Source organism: Xiphophorus couchianus, chromosome 5, assembly GCF_001444195.1.
Source record: "Xiphophorus couchianus chromosome 5, X_couchianus-1.0, whole genome shotgun sequence".
In the NCBI taxonomy this organism is placed as follows: Eukaryota; Metazoa; Chordata; class Actinopteri; order Cyprinodontiformes; family Poeciliidae; genus Xiphophorus; species Xiphophorus couchianus.
Genome location: NC_040232.1, coordinates 36,417,704 through 36,440,769, shown reverse-complemented (window position 1 = coordinate 36,440,769; position 23,066 = coordinate 36,417,704). Strand labels below are relative to the sequence as shown.

The 23,066-nt window shown below is 39.5% G+C and overlaps 1 protein-coding gene across 3 annotated transcripts in view; it reads right to left on the bottom strand.

Annotated features, from left to right (window-relative positions):
• Positions 1-472: 472 nt before the first annotated feature.
• LOC114144827 (axin-1-like) overlaps positions 473-23,066 on the bottom strand; it is a 32,410-nt gene continuing 9,816 nt past the window's right edge. The window contains exons 1-13 of one of the 3 annotated variants that reach the window (XM_028018028.1): positions 22,087-22,280; positions 19,258-19,939; positions 15,322-15,515; positions 13,430-13,570; positions 11,111-11,245; positions 10,903-10,999; positions 9,669-9,806; positions 8,461-8,851; positions 7,486-7,660; positions 7,216-7,398; positions 5,961-6,260; positions 5,727-5,876; positions 473-4,958 (exon numbers count right to left, since the gene is read on the bottom strand). In XM_028018028.1, the coding sequence (XP_027873829.1) occupies positions 4,832-4,958; positions 5,727-5,876; positions 5,961-6,260; positions 7,216-7,398; positions 7,486-7,660; positions 8,461-8,851; positions 9,669-9,806; positions 10,903-10,999; positions 11,111-11,245; positions 13,430-13,570; positions 15,322-15,515; positions 19,258-19,869 (2,643 nt within the window). In that variant the 5' untranslated portion in view covers positions 19,870-19,939; positions 22,087-22,280 and the 3' untranslated portion in view covers positions 473-4,831. Of the gene's footprint in view, positions 4,959-5,726; positions 5,877-5,960; positions 6,261-7,215; positions 7,402-7,485; positions 7,661-8,460; positions 8,852-9,668; positions 9,807-10,902; positions 11,000-11,110; positions 11,246-13,429; positions 13,571-15,321; positions 15,516-19,257; positions 19,940-22,086; positions 22,281-23,066 lie in introns of those variants that run through there. The other 2 variants (XM_028018024.1, XM_028018025.1) reach the window with 2 other exon arrangements.

Genomic DNA, 23,066 nt, shown 5'->3' with positions numbered 1-23,066 from the left:
AATTCTCTTCTTACAGCTAAGAAAAGCATTTAAAATTTGAATATAATATCAGATCCAAAGACCACAGAAATGTGGGCTTAAGAAAACAGTATGTTCTTTACCTGCTTATAGGTTATTTTCAAAAGGTACTTTTAATCTGACAAACAAGCCTTATTGGAACACATATTCTAAATGCCTGAAAATGATTCTATTTTACTTACTATGAAATTAACTTTTTCAGTTATTAAAATAAGCTTTCCAAAAGCACGTATATATTTGATGTGACGTACACGGAGTACCCGACCTGTAGCGCTGATCTTAATGACGGGGGATTGTTTAGTTGAAGAATTCACCTTCAGCAGAAATAAATATATGGCTCCTTATTCCATTTTCCACATGGAAAAGTTGTGATTTCTAGAAGTAGTTCTAATCTGTTTGAACATAAATATGATAAAGTTTTAGTCCCATCAATTTGAAATAGAGACAAAAAAGGTTTATTCAACATCTTTATTATGAAGTACCTTTTTAAGAAATGTACAAGTGAAACCAGCACAGGGACATCTTGGCATTGGAAAAAAAAACAAAAAAAAACAGAAACACCATGGACAATGTGGTGCAGGTCTGACAACACGTATGAAATGATAATGTACATATTTACAGCACAGGGTTGATCTGAACAGAAGGGAGAAAGAGCAACACTGTGGCTTTTGAAAAAAATAAAATAAAAATTAACACGCACCGGGAGTGACTTATGACTAAATTTTATATTAAAATTATAGACTGGTTAAGAATACGTAATAAAAGGCACTGAGCTTCACAATCCCCAATGCTGCAGATGAAGGCGTTCTTTTTTTTAAAAATCATTTTATTTAAAAAAAAAAATAAAAATTTCATGACTGTCCATCGCTAAAGTTAAAACAAGATGTCAGAGGGCCAGAGCAGTCTGCACAAAAACAATAAAAATAGATTTAAATTCAATCAAAAACATTCTTTATAAACAACATGCTCAGTGATTACGTTTTTTTTTCTTCTTATAAACAAATACATATTCAAAATTTTTCATCTGAAGGCATAAGGGGTTTTAAGGACAAGTTTCCAGATTTTCAACCCGGGTACGACGACGTTCGACAAGCCGACAGAACCCGCGTTTCTGACGGGAACATTCAATTATCTACCAGCATGAGGGGGGCGGGGGGGAAAGCGCGACACGTCCGCAGCAGCATGAGATCAATACTGGAGACAGACATGATATGATCACTTGGGAGGAGTCCTTACAGGAAATGGGCTAAAGAGAAAACTTTTTTAAAAATATACATTCAGCTCAGATACCTGGTGTTTCAGTGAACCAGCTTGTACAAAAACAGGTTGTGGCACTGATGGAAGCTGCTAGAAGGACAGGGGGATTTAAAATGTGTTCGTTCCATTTCCTCAGAAATAACTAGACGACAAAATTTTATGCCAATCGTGTCTGTGAAATAAACATGAACCAAAACCTACAGGAGGCTAACTGAGATAAGGATAATAGCAAACAGCAGGTCTGATTTAAAAAAAAAATAAAAAATTAACATTTTCCCTTTTAACTTGCATCTAAGAAGCTCAAAATTGTTCCAGACCCAGATTAAAGTTGATCTTATTTTATTTTTTATTTCTCTAAGCTGATCCATTTTTAGATGAGTGTGTCACTGACTATTTTAGTTATAGATCCAATGAGATCAAAAATGAGTAAAATAACTACTCTTAAAAAAAAAAAAAGGTGCAAACCCAGCTTAATTAATCCTGAATAAATATCCGGCTAACAGCGGTCCTGCGTTTTTATTCTGTCCTGTAAACTAACAGCTGCTTTGGCTTCGGGTGTGCTCTTTCAGATTGGAGACTTGTACATTCTGTCATCTAACGCGCAGAAAGACAAAATGGCAGACTTGTAAATTATAAAAACTGCAGATTGCAAACGAGATGAACCGAAACACACACACACACGCACGCAAAAAGAAATGGACCAGATTTCAGCTCAACTGCGTCTGAAATTCAACCTGATCTTTTATATTATTATTTTCAGTAACAGAACGCACCATTTCAAAGTGCTACCAATGTCTTAGCAACACTCACTGCAAAAAAACCCCACTAAATCTTTCACAGTATTTTTGGTCTAGTTTATAGCACAAGTTCTTTACTACACTTGAATAAAGATAAAACTAACAACGTTTCAGCAAGACATAGGAGCTTGTTTTAAGTAAATTATTCTTTGAAATTAATAAAAGGTTACTGGGTCCACTGGCGGATTGTTTCACGTCTTCCCCATGTCATACGTGAAAAAATAATCTGCCAGGTCTGCTTCATCGATATTGTACAAAGATATTTGTACTAAAAACTAGACCAAAAATACTTGGTAAAATTATGATTTTTTTTTTGCGGTGTTCTTTAAGGAGGAAGTTGCTACAGAGTGAGAAAGGCTCACAGTTAACCATCTTTATTGTGGTTAAAAGTTTGAGAGAAAGAGAAAGTTTGTGCTATTCCAGTGCGAATCCAACTTGTGAATGTTGAAGTTTTATGTTTCTAGTGTTTTCTTGTCTTAAATTAGATGAAACAAAACTAAATTGGCACTCAGAAGGTTTTGATTGGTTGGTAGTTTCATTAAACTGGAGGCTGGGTTAGTTTTTTTTCTAGCTAGTTTTAGCTTCTTGGTGCGAAAAAGTTACATTTAACGTTGAGCCAGTTTATTGATGTTTGCTGCAATGGCAGCCCAAAGTACTGGTGATGAGCACCGTTTATTATTTAAACCAGTTTGGTAGGAACCCCTCCTCTGTCTTAGGTAAAGGGGCCAGTGGTCAGCAACATTCATATCTGTCAGCCATTTCTGCCCTCAGCCTCGCTAAATAGAATTTATCGACAAAAGAAAGAAGCCCATCACCTAGGAAAAACTGCTAAAGCTAGCATTTCTTTTTTATTTCCTTTAAAAAATTGCTCACCCACTTCCTTAATATTTTGGACAAAATTATGGATGATTTAAAGGGCCACAAGTGGCTGCAGAACCCCAGACCTCTGGTGTAAACGATAAATACTCTTGTTGTATTCTTTAATGAAGAAAAAAAATATCTTGAAATCTCTCCTGTGATTGTTTTTGTTTGCTTTAAATTGTAAAGACTCTTTTTTTGTGTCTATTTCCTCACACCCACACACACACACAGTGTGACATCACCTCCACTCCTAACAGAACTGATTAGTGACTGCTCATGGCTAGAAGGAAAGAAAAATATATATATTGCCTGCTGGTAATTAAACTTTGTAAATAGAAATCAGAGTTGGCTGAAATGAAATCAACTTTGGCAAAGAGGATTTCAAAAAAGTAAAAAAAAAAAAAAAAAACTAAACTAAACAGGTCGAAATGGATATTATTATTATATTTAAAATGAATTGTCAAGATGGGCATTTTTTTAGATTGGCAAATCTACTGGAGCAACATTCCCTTCAGCTCGTTACGGTAAAAATGATTCTTAGACACGCATGTCGGCTTGTAGGACACATGTTCTTTGGCAGAGATCACATACAAGACGGATAAAGGCGCAGATGTGATTGAGAATTGTTTTTTTTTCGTTGAAAAGCATAACGGTACCGACGAGGCAGGCACCCGGGATAAACCTACCGCTGAGGATTTCAACAAAGCAGAGAACATTAAAAAAAGGGCAATTTCTACATTAGCTTAATCTGAAGTCCTGTAAACACAGCGATGTGTACCCACCCCACATGTTTCCTCAGCTTCCGCTGCAACACACACGAGACTACCAACTGGGGCAGATGTGGAAAACTTGCAGAGGTGTTTTAGAAAAGTGGGAATTTTGAAAAACATTATAGTGGAGGAGGAAAAAAAAGCTAGGTTCAGAAAAAAAAAGTAGAAAAAAAAAAACATTTAAGAGCAGACGAATCCTATCGAGACGACGGAAACGAGGGGCACTTTTATGATTTAGTGACGAGAAACTCCATCGCTGCTTCGACGTGATTTTCAAAACATACACAATAATACTATATAAAGTGAGATATGACAAAACAAAAATGCAGTAAATAAGTAATAGTACCTGCCTTTGTTCATATACAAATCAAATGAAATGATAACAAGTAGCTAGAATACTTGTCCAATCAAACAAAATATGTAGCTTTGGTAAACAAGTTAGGAGAACTGTCGTGTGAACGGTAGGATGTGAGCGATCAGTGTGGGACGCGTTGGGCCGCGCGGCGGTGAGTACGTCTCTCTGTTCTGAGGCTACCAAGGCAAAAAAACAAAACAAACAAAAAAAACAAATACAAACGAGAAGCTAGATGAAAACGTTCAGATTTTTTGTTTCTGTCCTCTCCCCCACCGGTCCCCAGGTGACGAGGAACGAAGACGGCGAGCTGCCGTCCTGAGCACCGACTGAAGCGTTTCCGTGGTAATGTAGCAGCATTGTAATGGTCTGCAGAGGACACGCGCTCCTCCTTTAGAGCAGAAGTGGAAGACAACTTTCATCCTCTTTTTTTTTTCCTTCCAGAAGTTCCCTCACCCCTTTTCCATCAACTTTATTTTTTTTTATATATAGCTCTCCTTGTTGATCTGTAAAGAACAGAACAGAGGGAAAATATTTTGCTCTGTTCTCCATTCCAGCATTATCTGACCCAATTTTTTTTTTCCTTTGTTTCTGATCCAGGCAGGTATTTGTTTATCCGTGAGTTCCCATCTTTCATCAGTCGTTCTACGCAGCGTTTTTCTACCCTTCTGAGACGTCGCTCGTCCATCTTTCTACTTGCCAGCGTTCCGATTTCTTGCAGGTGTCGCGTCTCCTCGTTTCGATAATCATCTGTTCCGTTTCCCGTTCCCAGAATTTCAGTCGACCTTCTCCACCTTCCCGACAATCTTCTCCTCAAAGATGGGCAGGATGGCGTCGTCGTCGCGGACCTCCTCGAACACAACTCCACAGTCGAACTCGTCGCTCACCTTTTTGAAGTAGAACCTGAAGATCAGAGGAGAGTCCGTTGTTCTCAACATATAGCAACAAAATGCCACCCTATTGCAAGGCTGAAACGTTTTCAATCGCAAACATCGTTAAATTTTATTTGGAATTTCTTATGAAAAACCAACACAAGGTAGCACAAAACTTTGACCAGTGTCAGTGTTTGTCATATTTTTCTTTTTTTTTTTGAATGCAAGCCAAAAAGTTCCGCTTTGGTCTGTATTGCCTCATTTCCTCTGAGTAGTCCAACACAAGGAAATACAGTTGCCGTCTCCACTGCGGACTTCGCTAGCTACGGTAGGAAAATATAACGAGGTAGCACAGATCAAACCATTATTCTCTGGAGCGAGTTAGTACGGAAAATACCGTATATCCCTCACCTGTATTGTGTGTTTTTTGTTCTTTACAATCCAGTACGTTCACCTCAAATCTGTGTTTGTGCCAACATTAAAATTCCATAAAGTTGTATTATGTAGAAACAAGTCAATTTCTGGGAGAAATGTGCAAAACTGGGTTTTTATTTAGGAATATCAGCATAAAAAGTGTTGAATAAAAACACACCCCACACATCTGAGACAGGTGAAGAACAATTTGAAAACTACCATATCCGGGGTTTCCCCCAGTGTATTATAAGCCTGGCGGGCCACCAGGCTAAGCATTGTTCGCTAGTAGTTTATAAAAAAAAAAAATTTAATAAATGAACAAAGTAATAAAGCTTCAGACGTATGAATACTTCTGAAGTGGAGTGTGTACGCTGTGTGTTCTCACCTGTAGTGGCCCTTTTTGGTAAGCAGCTCTTTAAACTGGCCCAGAGTCACCACGCGGCCCTTCACTGATGTCCGGTATGGGATGGGCTCTCCACAGAAGTAGTACGCCACGGTCATGTTCTCACACACCTGCCGCTTCCCAGACTTGTGTCTAACAGAAAGAGTGGGGGACGATCCCTGTCAAACGCATGAAATGACGGAAAACCTGAAGTTAAAGCAAAAAGACGAGCCGTACTTCTGCTTCGCCTGCAGTAGAGCAGCCCTCCTCCGCTCCTCCTCCAGCCTCCGCCTCGCCTCCTCCAGCTGCGTGAGCGGGTTGGGGGCGGGGTTGGGTGGCATGGCCGGGTCCTGGATGAACGGGTGCGAAGGCTGGACCTGAGTGGACGACGAGCCGGGGATCGCCGTGGACACCGAGGAGGAGTTGTTGCGCAGCTGGGCGGAGACCCACGGGTGCACGGCTCCAGGTCGCTCCACGGAGGTCGGGCGCGGCGACTCGGTGCTGGTTCCTGTTCTCCTGGAGCTGCTGGTGCTGCCGCTGATGCATGAGGGAGAGGACGGAGAAACGGGTTCACATCTTGCAGGGAGGTGAAGAGAGCTGAGTGAGATGGTAACTGGGTGCGTACGGTTTATCCCACAGTAAAATTTAAGAACGTCTCAAGGATTTTCAAGGTTTTTAAGGTTAAGGTTTTTTTAAAATCTTTTCCAGCACCACAATTGAGATAAAAATAAGAAAAATGAACTAAAAAAAAAAGAAAGACCATTTTAGTTCACTACCTTATGACATCATTTAGTACTGCTATTAGTAATGTTTTGTGATTGTATCATCTACAGCAGGGACAACTTAATGTAAAAAAAATAAAGTGACAAAACACTAGTTTAACAGAAAACCCTCCAATTTCAATAATGTTGTTTAACATCTATAATATAAAACTAACCCTAATTACACAGATTATTAGTCATTGAGTCATTAGAAATAATAAATATTCATTACATTAAAACAATCCAAACAAACAGTTTTGTGGTAAATTACCTTCCTCTCCAAATTAAATGTTTAGACACAATTTACAAAGACAGACCCAAAAATATCTCTAAAAATGTTTTTGTTAAGTTTTGTAGCATTTAGTGAATAGAAATACTTTTGGATATTCTAACTGACCTAAAGAATTAGAAGTTTGGTCTGATTCAACTTCAGACAGTGAGGAAAAAAGTATTTATTAGGTGCATAAAAATATCTGGTTTCAAGACTTTTAATCAAACAATAGATTGCACTTTATTACAAAACTGTGCAGTTTGAACACCAAGCGCTTTCAAGGACTTTAGATAGAAAAAAAAGCACTTTTCAAAACTTTAAATACAATTTTAAACATCTGTACGAACCTTCTAATATAACTCAAGCACTACAGAAGGATGAATGTAAGGTCTTACCACACAGCAATAGAACATTAAAACTGACATGAAATAATCTATAGTAAATGCAAGGTTTTCCTCACCCATGAGAACTCTTCCTTTGCCTGTCTCCGTCCATCATCCATTGCAAAATCTTCTGGTTCCTCTCCAGATCCTCCACCTGAGTACCCGGATAGCCCTGGGTTTCCAGGCCACGCCCACTCTCGTCACCTTTGCTCGACGTTTCCGTCTTCTTAAAGCCCCGCCGTGACATTGTGCTGCCTTTGCTACTGCAAAAACGTAATAAGCCATTTAGAGGTCAACTGAACAAATAAAAGACAGCATTTTACTAGCAAGCAGACGCGCATGCATACCCGTAGCCCATGCCCTCGAGGGTGCTGGCTCCAGCTCCGTCTGCGTAGTTTCTCCGGCCCGCGTACTGGTTGGCTTGGTCTCCGTTCAACAGCAGGTTGGGCGGAGGCCGACCTCCCGTCTCCTCTTGTCCGTCTCTTCCTTTGTGGTGGTAAACCTGCTTATGGTGGTAAATGCCTGGAAATAAATCAGGGAACGGTTCAATTATGTGCTTTTAGCCACAACACAAGGCTCTTCCTCAAATGGATTTGATAACTAGGGAAAAAGAAACTAAATTAAGTAACAATTTAAAACCAGAAAAATTCTGAAGAAATTTAATAGGGGCCTGCCAAGGGTGCATGTCAGTCAGAACCCAGCGTTCTGATTCTGAACTAAAATATAGTCAATAGTGGGTGCTGCATCAGGCTAAAATGGATTTAGTGTATTCACTATGCAAACAGTGTATATTCTAAAATTAGCTAAAATGCTAAGGTTAGCTTAAATGTTGTCAGTAGCATTTGGGGTATCACTAGTGTATAGACTTACATTGACTTACAACATTCAGTATGCTAAATGTAGCTAACTGCCAAATGTAGTTTATGCATAAAAAATTAGCCAAGATGCTTATTTTAACTGTAAAGCTAATGTTAGCTTGAGGGCTATTGCTAGCATACAGGGGAACAAGCATGTAAACACTACTTGGCAGTATGTGGGTTATCATTAGCATATCAATTAACAGTGACTTACTCCACTCAGTATGCAAATATTAGTGTGTGAGCTAAAATTAGACAAAATGCTAAGGTTAGCTTAAATGCTGTCAGTAGCAAGTGGGGTATCACTAGCATGTTGCAATGCACTGGAGTATCCAATGAATTGGATATAAATGTTCATTTTAAACTATAAACGCCTGAAATGAATACATAATCAAAGGAGACACAGAAGAGCAAGACTTCCTACAGAACAAAATGGATGAAGTGTTGGAGCCCTGAGTGGTTTACCTTTAGCCCCCACGGTTGGCAGACTCTGCCCCCCTCCTCTGTGTGAGGGGTAGTGAGGCGGCCCAATTCCTCCGTCAGGTGAGCGTGACGTTTTGGGCGGAGTATGCCGCCCTCCGCCGCCTAAGCTGCTGTTGGTTGCCCCCGGCGACTGGCAGCCCGGCGTCTTCATCACCCGCTGCACATGTTCGTCCAAAATGGATTCGGGGTCGTCTTCGTGAGGGTCCTCCATGGCGACCAGGCCGCCGTACGTGGTGGCTGCTCCCGTGTTCGCAGTGGTCTCTGAATAACGGGCCCCGTACAGAGGTGGAAACGACGAGGGGAGGGGAAGTGGTATGCTGTGAGAAGACATGGAGGTCGTCATGGAGACGTCGGCGTCGTCGCCCTCTTCTTCCTGTTGGGAATGGAGAGCAGAACTCAATATCTGGTCCTATGTGTGTGAATGAATAGAAATGCACAACTTGACAAATCCTGACGTCTCCATGTGTCTTTATGCTTAAGATCGATACTTAAAGTTTCAGATTCCCTGTCGAAAATTTGTTTTATGTTTGTATTGTAGTTTCTCAACTATACCTCAAAACAGAATTTGGTTCGCTTTGCTCTCAAATGATCATTTTTATACTTTATTCACTCAAGCAAAATGCAGAGATATCATGTTAATTTATTATTAAAGTAACAACTTAACTTCATCCAAATTCTGTCCTGGATTTGAACAAAATCATTCAGAAGAAAAACCACAAAAACACATAAAAGGTCAAAAGATTCCAGATTTTTTTAATGTCTCTTTGTCATCACGCTCCTTGGTTCCTTTGTTGTATTTTGCTGGTGTCAGGCGTCTTTTATTCACCACCTGACACCAGCACTTTACCTTTTTTGCTTGCTGCAGAATTTTCTAAGCGAAACTGGGCTATCAGTAAAACTAGATGCAGATGTGAAATGGTTGCTATGGAAATTCAGACCCAAATTTCGTGTCAAAAAAGAACATGCTATTGTCCTTCTTGACAGGTGGAGATATTGAAAGTTGGAACAATTTCTTTATATACGGAATACAGTAGATGAATTACCCAACACTAACACACATGATGAAACCTAGAGGAGAAGCTCCAAGGTAAAACTCGTTTCTGGTAATTCTTGCAACTTCCCTAATGCAAGACCCAATACATGCTTTCTCTAACGTAGACCTCGTCAGCCTTTACAATCCGAACACTCACCAGTCGTACTCTCTTCAGCCTTTCTTCAAGCCTTTCCTGGGCCTCTCGTTCTTTGAGAACAGCCTCCAGCCTGTTGATGAGCTCTGCTGCAAACATCTCCGGCTTTACGTGGATGTCCTTTGGTATGCGACACGTGCGCTTCGAGAAAAACATACACACACAGATCACATTTTAAAAATTACATTCTGCTACCCGCGTAAGAATGTTAACAACGTGGAAAAAAACAACAACATACCAGATGTTTTTTTTCCCAGATCATCTAGATGACCATGTCCTTTCTAGAGGACATCATCTAGAAAGTTTATGAAAATTTCAACTGGTAAATTTAAGGGAGGTTTTTGGGTATATATAGTGATGTATACTCCCTTTCTGAGTTCTTGGACAAATAAAAATGGACTTTTATTTGTGTCCAACAACTTTACATCAGAGTTGACAAAAAACAAAATAAATCATATATGGAGTACCTCAAGGTTCCACCTTGGGGTCCTTCCTATTTAATATCTACATGCTGCCATTTGCTCAGCGTTATTACAAATAATAAGATTAGTTACCATAGTTACACAGCCGACACATGGCTCTACATTACATTGACACCAGCTGACATTAACTCCCTAAATCTCAGAGAAAATACTTTAGAAAACGTTTGTTTATAATTAAATGCATGGTTTAGAACCAAAATTCATTAAAAGACCAGATGTTGTTGTTGTATCAACCTTCCAGATCACTCAGGTCTCTTCTGATTCAAGCAGAATCAGTCAGAAATTGAGAATTTGAAGTTTTTGTGTTCTTTTAATTAATAACAAGCTTCAAGAAAACTCCAAAAATGCTGAAACACCGACTTCCTTGAATTCAAAACTTTTGGTATTAAAAGGTTGGTTAATTAGAAAATGTGTCTTTCTTATAAGCAAGGGAAATGTGTTACTGCCTACCACAGCCAGTAGACAGGAACATGTGGGGGAGGGGCAGCACTGCATTACTCTCTGATCGATACAGCCAAACAAAACTTGGTCAATGCATCACATTTAAGTGACATAAAATAATAAGAATGGTAGAAAAAAATACTTTCATCAGCTTTGAAATAATAACTGTATGCACCTGGATACATACAGTATATCTGACCTGTATCTTCTCAGGATAAAGAAAATCCACAGAATTTACTCCTGAAGAAGATTTAGGTGTCTAATTTGCCACATATATTTATATTTCTAGCTAACAGACAAACAAAGACACTCACAGGTATATGAGGTAGGGGCACACGGCCATTGGCTTTGGCACTTTCATGCATCTCTTTCCGATGCTGCTTTCGATATCTGTATGGAGGAATACCATCTCTGGAAATAGGTACAAAAAACAGGAAAATATTAAAAACACAAACTTTACTCTCCTGAGCAAATGGGTCTTAATGCCTTTAAATGGATAAAAGGTGTGGATTAAATGCTTACACACTGCTGTCGGTCAAGGACATTGTATCTGCGTCGCTTGACATGCTCTGCTGCTCACTGTCGTTGGCGCTGGTTACTGGGGCCCGGGCATAGCCCATGTTTGCGTAGTATGGGTTTACTGGCTCTCTCCAAGGTCTGAGGGATGACGGGAACAAAAATTAGGATGTTGACATTAATGCAGCACTTTTATACAGATTAGAGATGAAGAATTGTTACTTTTATTTTTTTAAATGTGAAAAAATATGCTAAATATATGAGCAGAACCACATGGAGGGTGATTGACAGCAATGAGACCCGCCTCCCGGCTCTGATTGGTTGTTTCTAGTTAGCACTGGGATAAGGCAGATGAGCTCGATTTCTTTTTTTCACACATTTGTCTCATACAGTACTGCTCACCGTTATTGGCACCCCTTCATGTTTTGTATAGCTAAGTGAATATCTTCAGAAATAAATGGAAATGTTCAAAACTTATATCAGCAGTATCTTTCAATTTGAGGTCCAAAGTAATTTAACAAAGAATTACCATTTCAACATAAATATTTTAATTCCAAAGGACAAAACAGAGAACCAGCATGTGCACTAATATTGACACCCCTCCTTAATATTTGGTTGCACAGCCTTTGGCAGCAATGACGGCCTCCAAACGTTTCTTGTATTCATCTACTGTATAAGCTTCTTGCACTTCTCGGGTGGGATTTTCTCCCACACTTCTTTTGCAATATGCTCAAGCTCTTGTACATTTGCAGGGTTCCTTTCTCCAATGGCAGATTTCAGCACCCTCCAAAGATTTTCAATTGGATTGAGATCAGGACTCATTGCTGGCCATTTTAAAACAGTCCATTTTTTCCCTTTCAACCATGCCTGCATGCTTTTGGAGGTGTGCTTTGGGTCATTGTCTTGCTGGAAGACCCAGGATCTTCGCCTCAAACCAAGTTTTCTTACGCTGGGCAAGACATTTCGCTCTAGAATTGCTTGATAATCTTCTGATTTCATGATGCCTGTGATACAGTCAAGGCCTCCAGTACCAGATGGCGCAAAGCAGCACCACAGCATTAAGGATCCTCCACCATGCTTGACTGGTGTTCTTTTCTTTAAAGGCTTCATTGCGCCGTCTGTAAACATACTGTTTGTGTGAATTACCGAAAAGCTCCACTTTTGTTTCATCTGTCCATAAAATGTTGTCCCAGAAGGCTTGAGGTTTGTCCAGGTTCTCTTTTGAGAAGATCAACCGTTCTTTTTTATGTCTTTTCTTTAGCAATGAGGTCTTCCTGGGCCTCCGCCCATAAAGCCCCACTTTGTTTAGTGTGCGCCGTATGGTACTTGTTGAAACAATCACACCAGACTGCTCCAGGTTGGTCTTTAGATGTTTGATGTGGTGTTTTTTCCACCGTTCGTACCAACCGTCGAAGATTTCTGTCATCAATTTTTCTCTTCCCCCCACGTCCAGGAAGGTTCTTGACCACTCCACGCCTGGAAAACTTCTTAATAACATTACGCACCGTTGAAGCAGGGATACCGAAGTCTTTGGAGATGGCTTTATACCCTTTGGAGGTCTTGTGCTTACAAATAATAGCATTTCTGGTATCCTCAGACAGCTCTTTTGTCTTTACCATTGTCACATGTGAAGATGGACTAACAGGTGACTTTTAAAGTACCAACATGATCATTCATTGGTTAATTCATGTCTCATGTGTAGAGGCAGTTCATCACAAGTGATCTTTATTTGTGATTTGCAACAGGTGAGCCGAATTGGGTTTTCATACTGATTTGCAGCAAAGGCTGCCAATACCATTGACATGGTAAACATTATGTTTTTCTTTGTTTTCCTCATAATGTTTATCTTTTTAAATGTTTTTTATCATTTGCTGTTTTGCTTCGAGCACAAGCTATCAGCAGTAAAATGTTGTTTCACTTGATGAATTTCTTCGAGGAAATATTCCATTATATGTACTTAAACTTCATGGGTGCCAATAATGGTGAGCAGGACTGTACCATACCATCGCGATATTGTGATGGTTTCAACAAATGTAAAAGAAAAATATATATATATTTATAAAAGTTACATACTGCAGCTTTAAAATACACATTATATTAGTCTGACATTTGTTTCATTTGTTCACACTTCTTTAAGGGTTCAGTTTGACTTATTAAATGGATTATGTGAAGTTACATAATAAGTATTTTCTTTAAGCTAAAGCAAAACAACTGAAACCTTTCTATATGTCCCTCAGCTTTGCATGAATAACAAAAAGGATTATGGCATCAAACTTTAATCTACTGCTATTATACTCCTGCTAATTAGATCATAGCAGCACACACCTGTACTCCCTGCTGTCCTGCCTCCGCCTGTTGGGTGAGGCTCTCTGCGGTGCCGTCTGCATCAGCAGGCTTTGGGTCAGCCTACTCACTGGTGTGTCTCCGCAATCTTCTTCATCTTTCTCTTCCTCTCGAACTCCACCTCTAAAATATAAAGGAGACACATTCAAACAGCCAAACTTTCCCCAACTAGTAAAGTGTATGTGTGTAAATTTCAGTTTCAACTACAGTGCGAAATACAGATGAATCGGTACTTCTTGAAACATTATATCCACAAAGTTCAATATTGGGATTTTTTTTAAGGTTATTTGTGTTGCATGAAAACACAACGCTTCCGCTAACTGCTACGCTATTGATGCATGTGTGCTGTGCTATGCTAAGTGGGTTTTTTTGTTGTTGTTTTTTTCCCCGTTTTTTTATCCGAAGAGTTTTTGCGGCGCTAGTGGCTCGTATTTTTAGCGACAGTAGGCAGACAGGAAAGAGGGTGAGGAGACGGGGGAGGACATGCAGCAAAGGTCACCGGGACCGGGAGTCGAACCCGCAACGTCCGCGTCGACCAAGGCCTCCAAACGTGGGGCGTGCTAACCCCCTGCGCCACCACAGCACCTAAGTGTTATTTTTAGCCAAAAAATGGAAACTCATCCATAGTTGCCAACAGGCATTGTTTATGTCCATTTTCAAAATGTCACCAAAATGTTTACATAAATGTGTGATAATCTGTCAAGTTACAGATGCAGAGGGCGATTTATTTTGGCTAACGTTACATGTGCCAACTAATCATAGTGGCTACATTGCATTAAGTAACAGTCGGTAAGTTGTGTGGAAAACAAACTGCAGCACTTACAGCAGGTGTGTCAAATGAAGATAAAAGCACAGTAACAGATTGAAGGCACAAATGTATTTATTTGTTATATATGTTTCTGTCTTTACTTAAATGAGATACTATTGGTGAATATTTCAAGTTTTAAAGTATTCATAGTAGTTAGTAAGATATAATCCCTCTGTCACACAGCAGAGTTGAAACTGAAATGGAGGTATGGACCGTTTGTTTTTCTGGATGGAGCCTAGGGCTGGACAATAAATCAATAACATATATTGCAATATACATGTGATCAATATCAATAGATAATACATCTGATAGAATGTTCAATCATTTCACTAAACTCCGATCCAGAACAAAACAGCATTCTGGGAGATGTAGGCAGAAAAAGGCTTAGCTGCTCAACCTCTCACGAGGAGCTAAGCTGGGTTGGTGGCATCAACTAACTCCCTCTTTGGTTACCTAGCAACAACCTGTTGAGCACCTTGCGCACCAATAATTTCAGGTTTTGCCTGAACTGCTTGAAAATAAAAAACAAAAGCGTGGAGAGAAATGAAACAGGAAATGTCACGTCACCAGTTTGGAAGTTTTTCAGATATTTAAAACAAAAAACTAATCAATAATTATGAATTTCGACTGATATGAAATGCTTGTATCAAACACTTGCTTTATTTAGCAAAGTTAAATAAATTAGATAAGAGCTCATATGGGAGCAGTAAAAGTCTCTGGATGTACGATGTTCTACTTATTACAAAAGCTTGATTATAAAAAAATGTATACTTTGTATTGTCCTTAATATTTTCCATTGTGAGAACTTTATGTCTGTAATAATTTTACCCCGATTGCAAAGTAAAAAAAGTCTCCATCTGCATCAACGACCATTACTGGACGGGTCAAATTTCTAAAGTAGTGCCTTGGCATGGTGGGGGAGATACATAAATGTGAACGCCACATTATTCAGAAACAGCAGGAGATTTTACAGTTCGTGCATCGTTTTGGAATATGCACTTTCAAAGAACCTGACGACAAAAGCCAAATGCTGAAGCTTTGAAAGGTGATGAACAGTTTGTCTCACCTCCACTCCACATCCTCAGCTAGAGTCGGCAGATAGCCGGGCGGCGGCTTGGCCAGGCCCGATGAGGGACTCTGATCGCTGGGATTGGGCTTGGGGCTCTCTCCTCCCGTCCGGGTGTACTCCAGGTAAAGGTCAGATTTAAGGAACAGAGGGTAGGTGTTCTCCTCCATCATGGCCTGGATCTCTGTCTGAGCCTGGAACAGAAGGTTGTTGTTTGTTTTTTTTTTAATTCAAGATCATGACTGATATTGTACTGTTTAAAATCAGTCCAGTCTTTCAAAGTTGCTTATACGAATCACGATCCAGCTGTCTAAACACAAACAAAACTTGAATTTGTTCACAATTGTGTCTGTGATTAGGGAAAACAAAACAATGTTTCAGGATGTTTATGTAATAAAAAGATTTATAATACAAATCAAAAGTCGTGACTCATCTCACATTTTGGTATATTTTACTGTAGAAATACGAGTTTTCTCTAAGTGACTTTAAAGGTTTTGATTATTAATCATCTCATCTTTCTTGTATATTGGCTTATTTTTATTAATTTTCAGTTCAGTACCCAATTACTGAGATCCCAGAGAAAGGATAAGTCAGTGTGGTCACACAGAACGGAAAATTAAATGAAATTGTTACGCAGTCTGTTTCTAGCAGAGTGTCACGACAACGTCCTTCTGATGGTTTTCAAAATAACTTGTTAGTCTGCCCATGGAGCTAAAATAAAAATAAAAAAAACTTGTCATATAATAAATAGCTACAGAACGATTAATCTCTCTGTACTGTTTTGTCTTTGCTTGTTTTGTTTTTTTGTTATTATTATTTTAGTACAAGTCTTACACAATGAATTTGCATTAATCATCATTAATTGATTATTGTCCACTAATTTAGTAATAGATTAATTGATAACTGGGGAACACAGACTAAAACATTTATTACGTTTGTATTTAATAAAAAGGAATTGAATTATTTGTTTACTTGCATTTTGTAGGAATTTTTTATAATGTATAAAATAAGCTTTAGTAATAAAAAAAAACATCTGCAGGTGTGCCAATTGTTTTTACTACTCGATTAGTGAAAACGGGAAAACAACGGTGAAGTAAAACTCACATAGTTTTTAGGAATGAGGCTGGATGACATTTTAGTCAACAACAATAATCATAATATTGTATAATGTTTAATCAATACAGAGGAAAAATAGTCTAAATATTCCACAGTCTGAAATCCGAGTTCTCCCACTGTTTGTTCAATGGCTCGTTGTTTTTACAAACATGATTTCCAAAGGCTTCATTCAAACTAATCCCTCGGCTGTAATGGTGTGTACAAAATTGTCAAGACAAGAATAGAACGTTTGACAAGCGAGTCATAACGAAAGCTTCACAGAGTCCTGCTTTGCTTTCATCTGAAAGCAATCTCCCTATAAAAGGTTGCATCATTGATGACAAGCAAGCCGTTGCTATTTTACACACATATGTAGTAAAAGAAAGAAAGCTGAAGTACATTTGATTTTTGCTCGTTTTAGTGTCTTAAAGGGCAGGCATTGTATATTTTCCAGGCACATAGTGTCATTTTATAACACAGATATGTAACTATGTTACGTTCAGTTTTTATAAAATTCTGTCAAATATGACTTCAAAGAAATTTTACTTTGTAATACAATCCCTTGAAATTGGGCCTCTGTCTCTTTAAGTAGCTCCTGCTCTGTCTGACACTCCGCCTTCAGGTCAGACTCACCTCCTGAAGGCGGAGTGTCTCCTCTATTAACATGGCTCCTCTATTAACCCTTTAATGTTTTTACCAGCGTTGCAGAAAGAAGTAGCTCCTACAATGAGCTTACCATATGCACAGTTCTACCAGGTGTTTGCTAATTGCTGCTGGCTAGTCTGAAGGAGCTGAGTGAGGGAGTTGCAGAGGAGGGGCGCTGTGTGAGGTGGAAGCTTGGAAACTGCAGCTCAGAGGAGCTTTGTCTTTGGAGGCGGAGCTAGGTCCACCAAGGTGTTTTGCACATGGAAACTAAAGGGTTTCTCAAACATGCATGAAAGAATCAAGGCAACACTCCACGTATGTTTTTGATTATGGAACAACATTATAACATGATGTAAAGATCAGAAGAATTGATTTTACATAATACTGGCCCTTTAAAAACAAAACATGTGCAACACCTAATAATGGCAAGAAACAACTTGGTGTACCACTAAGGCAGTTTTTGGATTATTTACTAAAATCAAACTACAGAGACCCAGTCTGTCTGTGAAACCTAATGAGACAGAAAAGCAGACATTTTTTTGGTGCTGAAAGTCCCGGCCTTGTACACAGCTGTACAGGTAAGCAACACGGTTGGTAATTCAAGCACAACTCCAACACTTTAACTTGTGACCAAAACAATCCAGAGATAAGATCATATCTAACAGAGGCCGACATCAAACCAGAGTCCCTACAGGTGATTTCCATCCTTTGTAGATAGGCTGAGCTTGACTGGAATGATACTAAGGTTATGAAGAGGGATGAAAACTTTGTGCGGAAATGTTTGATTATCTGAATTAGCTGTGAAGCCGCTAACAGTAACTTCATCCGTTATGTGTGCAAATCGTGTGTTTGCAAAACCTTCGGTTTCCCACTGAAACACAGATTTGTGTTTTCTGACAAATCCGTGTGACAGAAAACACAGATTTGGTTGAACAGGAACAATACAAGACATTAATGTATTTCTATTTTGTGAATGCAAGCACTAAAGATTATATATTTAGTACAACACTTGCTAGCATACTGAGATGTGCTAATACTTAGTTTACACCTGCATGTCTTTTTTTATGTGGGGTATGCATATTGGATTAGTCTAAAATAGTTTCTTTATAGTAAATCTGTCAACTAATTTTACAATTAATCTAAAATTAAAGAAAAAATTAATACTGCTTTATTCTGGATTTTTTAAAAATCCAGAATAAAGGTTTTTATTGGATGCCTAAACCTAAAATAAGGTTAAATTAAAGCAGAAGAAATGTATGTACACTATAAAATGTCAACACATATCATAAAAACTCTTATAACTCTAAGCTAACGTGTTCAGCATGTTGTACATAAAAAAATATGGTCAGATTGAAGTTAAAGCAAAGACAAATTCACCAATCATACATGGGTCCAGATTCTCATTTGTTCAGAATGAAATGTAGCACAGAAATCTGACTGGCTTCATAAAGTAAATTCAGTAGTAATTTCGAACAAATTGCAATTTTTTGTCCCTCCTCATGCACTGCACTTTTGTCAAAGCGATAAAATTTGCACAGCGTGGTCTTCCAAAATTTCTAAACAGTTGCACACCCCACCTAATTAGTCACTGAACCAGACACTTTATCCTCGAGTTTGTTTAGAAAGTGCAGAACAAAGCTGACCAATGAGAGGAGGGAAACTGTACTGACACACACACACACAGGACCCCAGAAGCCTGAAGCGAGGGGGACCCTCCCCTAGAGATACATCGATCCGATATTAATATCTATGTCGGTTCAGATATTGGAAAAAAAATCTAGATGGAGTATCAGTGACAATGTGCCAAATCCAGAAGGGCAGATCTATTCAGTTTAACTCTATGTTTTGTGCTGTGAGCGAAGTCGTGCTTTATCATTTATTTTACATTATATTTAGAATTCCTATATGCACTTTCTGAACAATTTGAAACAAAGTTTGTTGCAGTTTTTTTTACCTATTGCTTTTGACAGTTTCTTTATTATTCATTTCTCAGTGGCTGTTTTACTTCAGTCTTTGCACTTTGTTCAGTGCAAAGACTGAACAAATTAAAGTTGTTGCTTGTGATACTCCAGACATGTTTTTATTTAGGGAATAACATTGTAAGATGATGTAAAGCTCAAAAAAGTTGATTTCACATTACACCATCCCTTTAATTTTCTATAATAATACCCACAATGCATGCAGCGTTTTAATCACCTGTTCAAACATGGCAGGGTCTAGATGTGGCTTTCCCACGCAGTCTCTGATGAAGCTCTTCGTGGCCGCTTTGATCGTCCTGGAGACGATGCCGCTCCCGTCCACTATGTACTTCCTGTAGATGACCTTGGCCAACTTGGCCCTCTTGTCCTGGCTGGTCTGCCGGAAGCCCGAGCACGCGAACCAGAAGTCGACCAGGTCTTCGCACCCTTCCTGACACAGGAAGCTCCGGAACAGGTTGGTGCCATCCTGGTCGTCCAGGAGCGAGTGAAGCGACTCGGCCCACTTCAGGTACGGCGGAGTCGGAGACGCCGAGCCCTCCGGCTCGTAGCCCAGGTCCAGGTCGGGCCGGCGGGGGGTTGCGGACGACGAGGAGGAGGGCGCGTGACTCAACGGGTCTCCCATTTTAGAAGAGGGATATCCCTGGGTTTGGGACAGGCTGCCTGGACGGCTGTTGCCTGACTGGACCGGCGGGTCCAGATCAGTGCCCTCCTCGCCGGGAACAGGAGGCCGGGGGGCATCTTCGGTGAAGTGCGCGGGGCCGTTCAGAGAAGCCACGACGCCTCCGCCGCCCCTGTACCCGACCCCATGTAAATCTCTGACAACGCTCATGTATCTGGTTGCAGAAGAAGGAGGTCAGACCTTCCTCTGTAGCAGTGAGTTTGCTGGAAAACAATTCACCCTGGGAAGGAAAACGGAGACAACTTTAGCAGAATGACTCGGCACAACAAACGCAAACTTGTAAAAATATAGGAATGACTAACTGATCTATCACAGCCCACATGAGTCAGACCGCCTGCGTTAGAGACGTTACTAACAGAGATCACACAGCTGCTGGATTTATTATTTTACAACCTGGCAGGGCCATTGTAGAAAAGACTTTTTATTAGCTAGAGCAGGTTGGATTCATTTCCAATCCCCAAAATGAGACAAAAGACACAGATTTTCATTCGCAGTCTACTTTTTCTTTTTCCCCCCCTTCTTTCCATCTACAAAATAAAAACTTTCAAATCTGATGGAAACATACTTTACTATCCTGAAAGTGTGTAAGATTAATCTGAAAAGCGACAAAATAGTCTGTAACTTTCAAAGTACACCAACTCAAGCTCCTTTTGACCCCAGTAAAATTTGGTTGTCATGTAAAAAGAAAACATGGCTTCTCTGCCAGGTTTATATCGCTTTTAAAAACATGTAACACACTCAATAAATTTGATCCAAAAGCAGTATCGTGCCAGTTTCCAAACAGCAAATAGTGACAAATAGTCTGATTTGAGTCTAACCTGTAAACTGATTGATGTTAATACACAAAACTCTTAGGTTTTAAATATAGATGCACCGATCAGGCTTTTACCGGCCTACACCGATTTCTGGTTTTATCTGTACGTAGTAAGCTATCTCCAAACATAACATATGACTTACATAACGTAATGTATAAAATATATGATGGCATCTCTGGTTGCACTGCATGCCAAGAGACAGCCGAAAGCTAAATGTTTCCCAGCAATAACGAAAACAACTTATGTAATGATGCCAATTTTATTTTACTATTTAATAAAGGGTCACCACTTTGCTTTTATTTTAAAGTAAACTGCAGAACATAAAACACAATTTTGAATTTTGAACCCACAGGTCTTGCTCGTCAGTATAAAAGTGCTTCGGCTGCTGTTTGTGATCCACTTGATTTGTGATTTCGAAACTGACACTGCATCATCCCCTTAAAAGCAACCTTTTTTATGTGCCATAGTGGTTTTGAGAATTTTCGATGCTATAATGCAGGTTGAGCATATTCAGAACATAACCAACCTGTTCTTTTTTTTTTACCATCATGCTAATGATGAAGTCAAATGTCTTTTTGTTTCATATTACATTCCACAGACTATTACATTCTACCTTGACTTAATGAAATGACTACTGCAAGCTAATTATTTGACAAAAACTGACTTGAACATTTCAGCTGTCCTATTTCATCTACACATATGAACTTTGACAGAATTTATAAGTTATTTTATTGCTCTTCAAACGAGAGGGTACAATTTGCCATACAACTGAAACCATTTCTAGTGGCGGACAATTCTTTTCAAAATCTTACCGGACCTAGATATAGAGCAGAAAAAAACTAACACTCAAAATGAGACTGAATGCAAAACAGCAGCCAAAGTACTAAACTTTTGCTCGGCTAATTCGTCCCATAAGCTAGCCAGCAACTATAAGTTCTGCGACTTGAAAGCAAAGCTCCCCAGGGACCAAATACAACCGAGAACAGTGTATGCAAATTTCAAAGCAGAGGTTTACTGCTAAGTTCTTGCTGTGTGTTTACCATTAAACTCGCCGAGCAGCGCTAAGAGCCGGCGTAGCTCACTCTTCGGAAAGTTAAACGTCATTTCTCAAACAATCAACCAGTGTTAAGAAGCTAAGACAGCTAGTTAGCCTCGTAGCAATGCCACCAGCGATGCCAGAGCTTTGAAGTGAGAATCTCATTCATGTTGGCCTGCAAAAGACGGTTGGGGGATGGGTACAGCAACAAACTCCACAGCCACACAAGACGGGCCTGCATGCAACAACACTTTCAACACAGGCGTAATTTATACGCTTAAGAGAAAACTCCTGCGAAAGCAACACCAACTTTCCTAATGAATACGGCCGACATAAACCGGCTGATGGAACAGCAAAAGAAACAAGAAAGCGGCAGCACACTTTCCACTCCAGCAGCTGCAGCAGCAGCGGCGGCGGCAGCAGCAGCAGCTAGCTTCGCTTCTTAGCTAGTTTGTTAGCTTCCGAAGCTAGGTGCGTTCACGTCCCGTGTTTTCCCCCTAAAAGTGTCCGTCTTACCGTCTCTGAAAGCCCGTTCCCCGTGGTCCGCTGCATTGGGGATACTGGCGTGAACACGGTGCTCCAAAACGCGGCATATGGATCGATTTCAGTTAGTAAAGAATTAACAAAAATATCCCGTCGCCTTGCCCTCAACTCCCCATGGTGGTTAGTTTCAGAGCAATAATACAGAGAGGGACGGAGGACGTGCGAGCACGCCAACTGTGAAGTACGTTCACAGGGACTGCAGGAAGCCGAGCGATGTCAAGAACTGAACCTACAAACACTAGCAACTCTTTTATTATGATTTTTAAAGTAAAAGTAATGACTTAAAACTGAGTTTTGTAACTGTAAAACATACATACAGAGCAAGAAATTCCCTTCTTTATTGTGCTAATGTAACTCAATTGCACAGATATGTCTATCCCTTACGGCATATAAGGGATATTTGCTATACAGCATATATATCCCGTAAAATGTGCATTAAAAAAATCTAAATAAAATTAAAAAGTAAATATATTTTATTGTAATTGTACTTTTTTTACACTTTCATTCAGAAATATTATGCTATAGCAACCATCGGCTTACATAATCTTGTAAAAAAAAAAAAACAACACTTCTGACTGGATAATTTTTAAGCAGGCAATTGTTGACGCTCTCCACAGGTAAACCTTAAGAATCCATTGACTTAAAAAAGCTATGTATTTAAAGACTGCTCTACTCAAATATTTTGAAGCTGCCATATGCAACAGTTATTTTTAAAAAATTAATCTTTTACATATCTGTTAAAACTGTCACTATAGTATGAGACATATTCTGTGAAAAAAGTCAAACTTCACTGTCTTCTCCCAGTGCTAACTGCAGAAATACATTACTCAGTAAGAAAAAGCCAATCAGAACCAAGAGGAGGGTCTTAAAGCTGTCAATCAATCTTGAGTGTGCACTACTCACACCCTCCAACAGGTTCTACTGTCAATGATTCCCGACAGTAGAACCTGCCA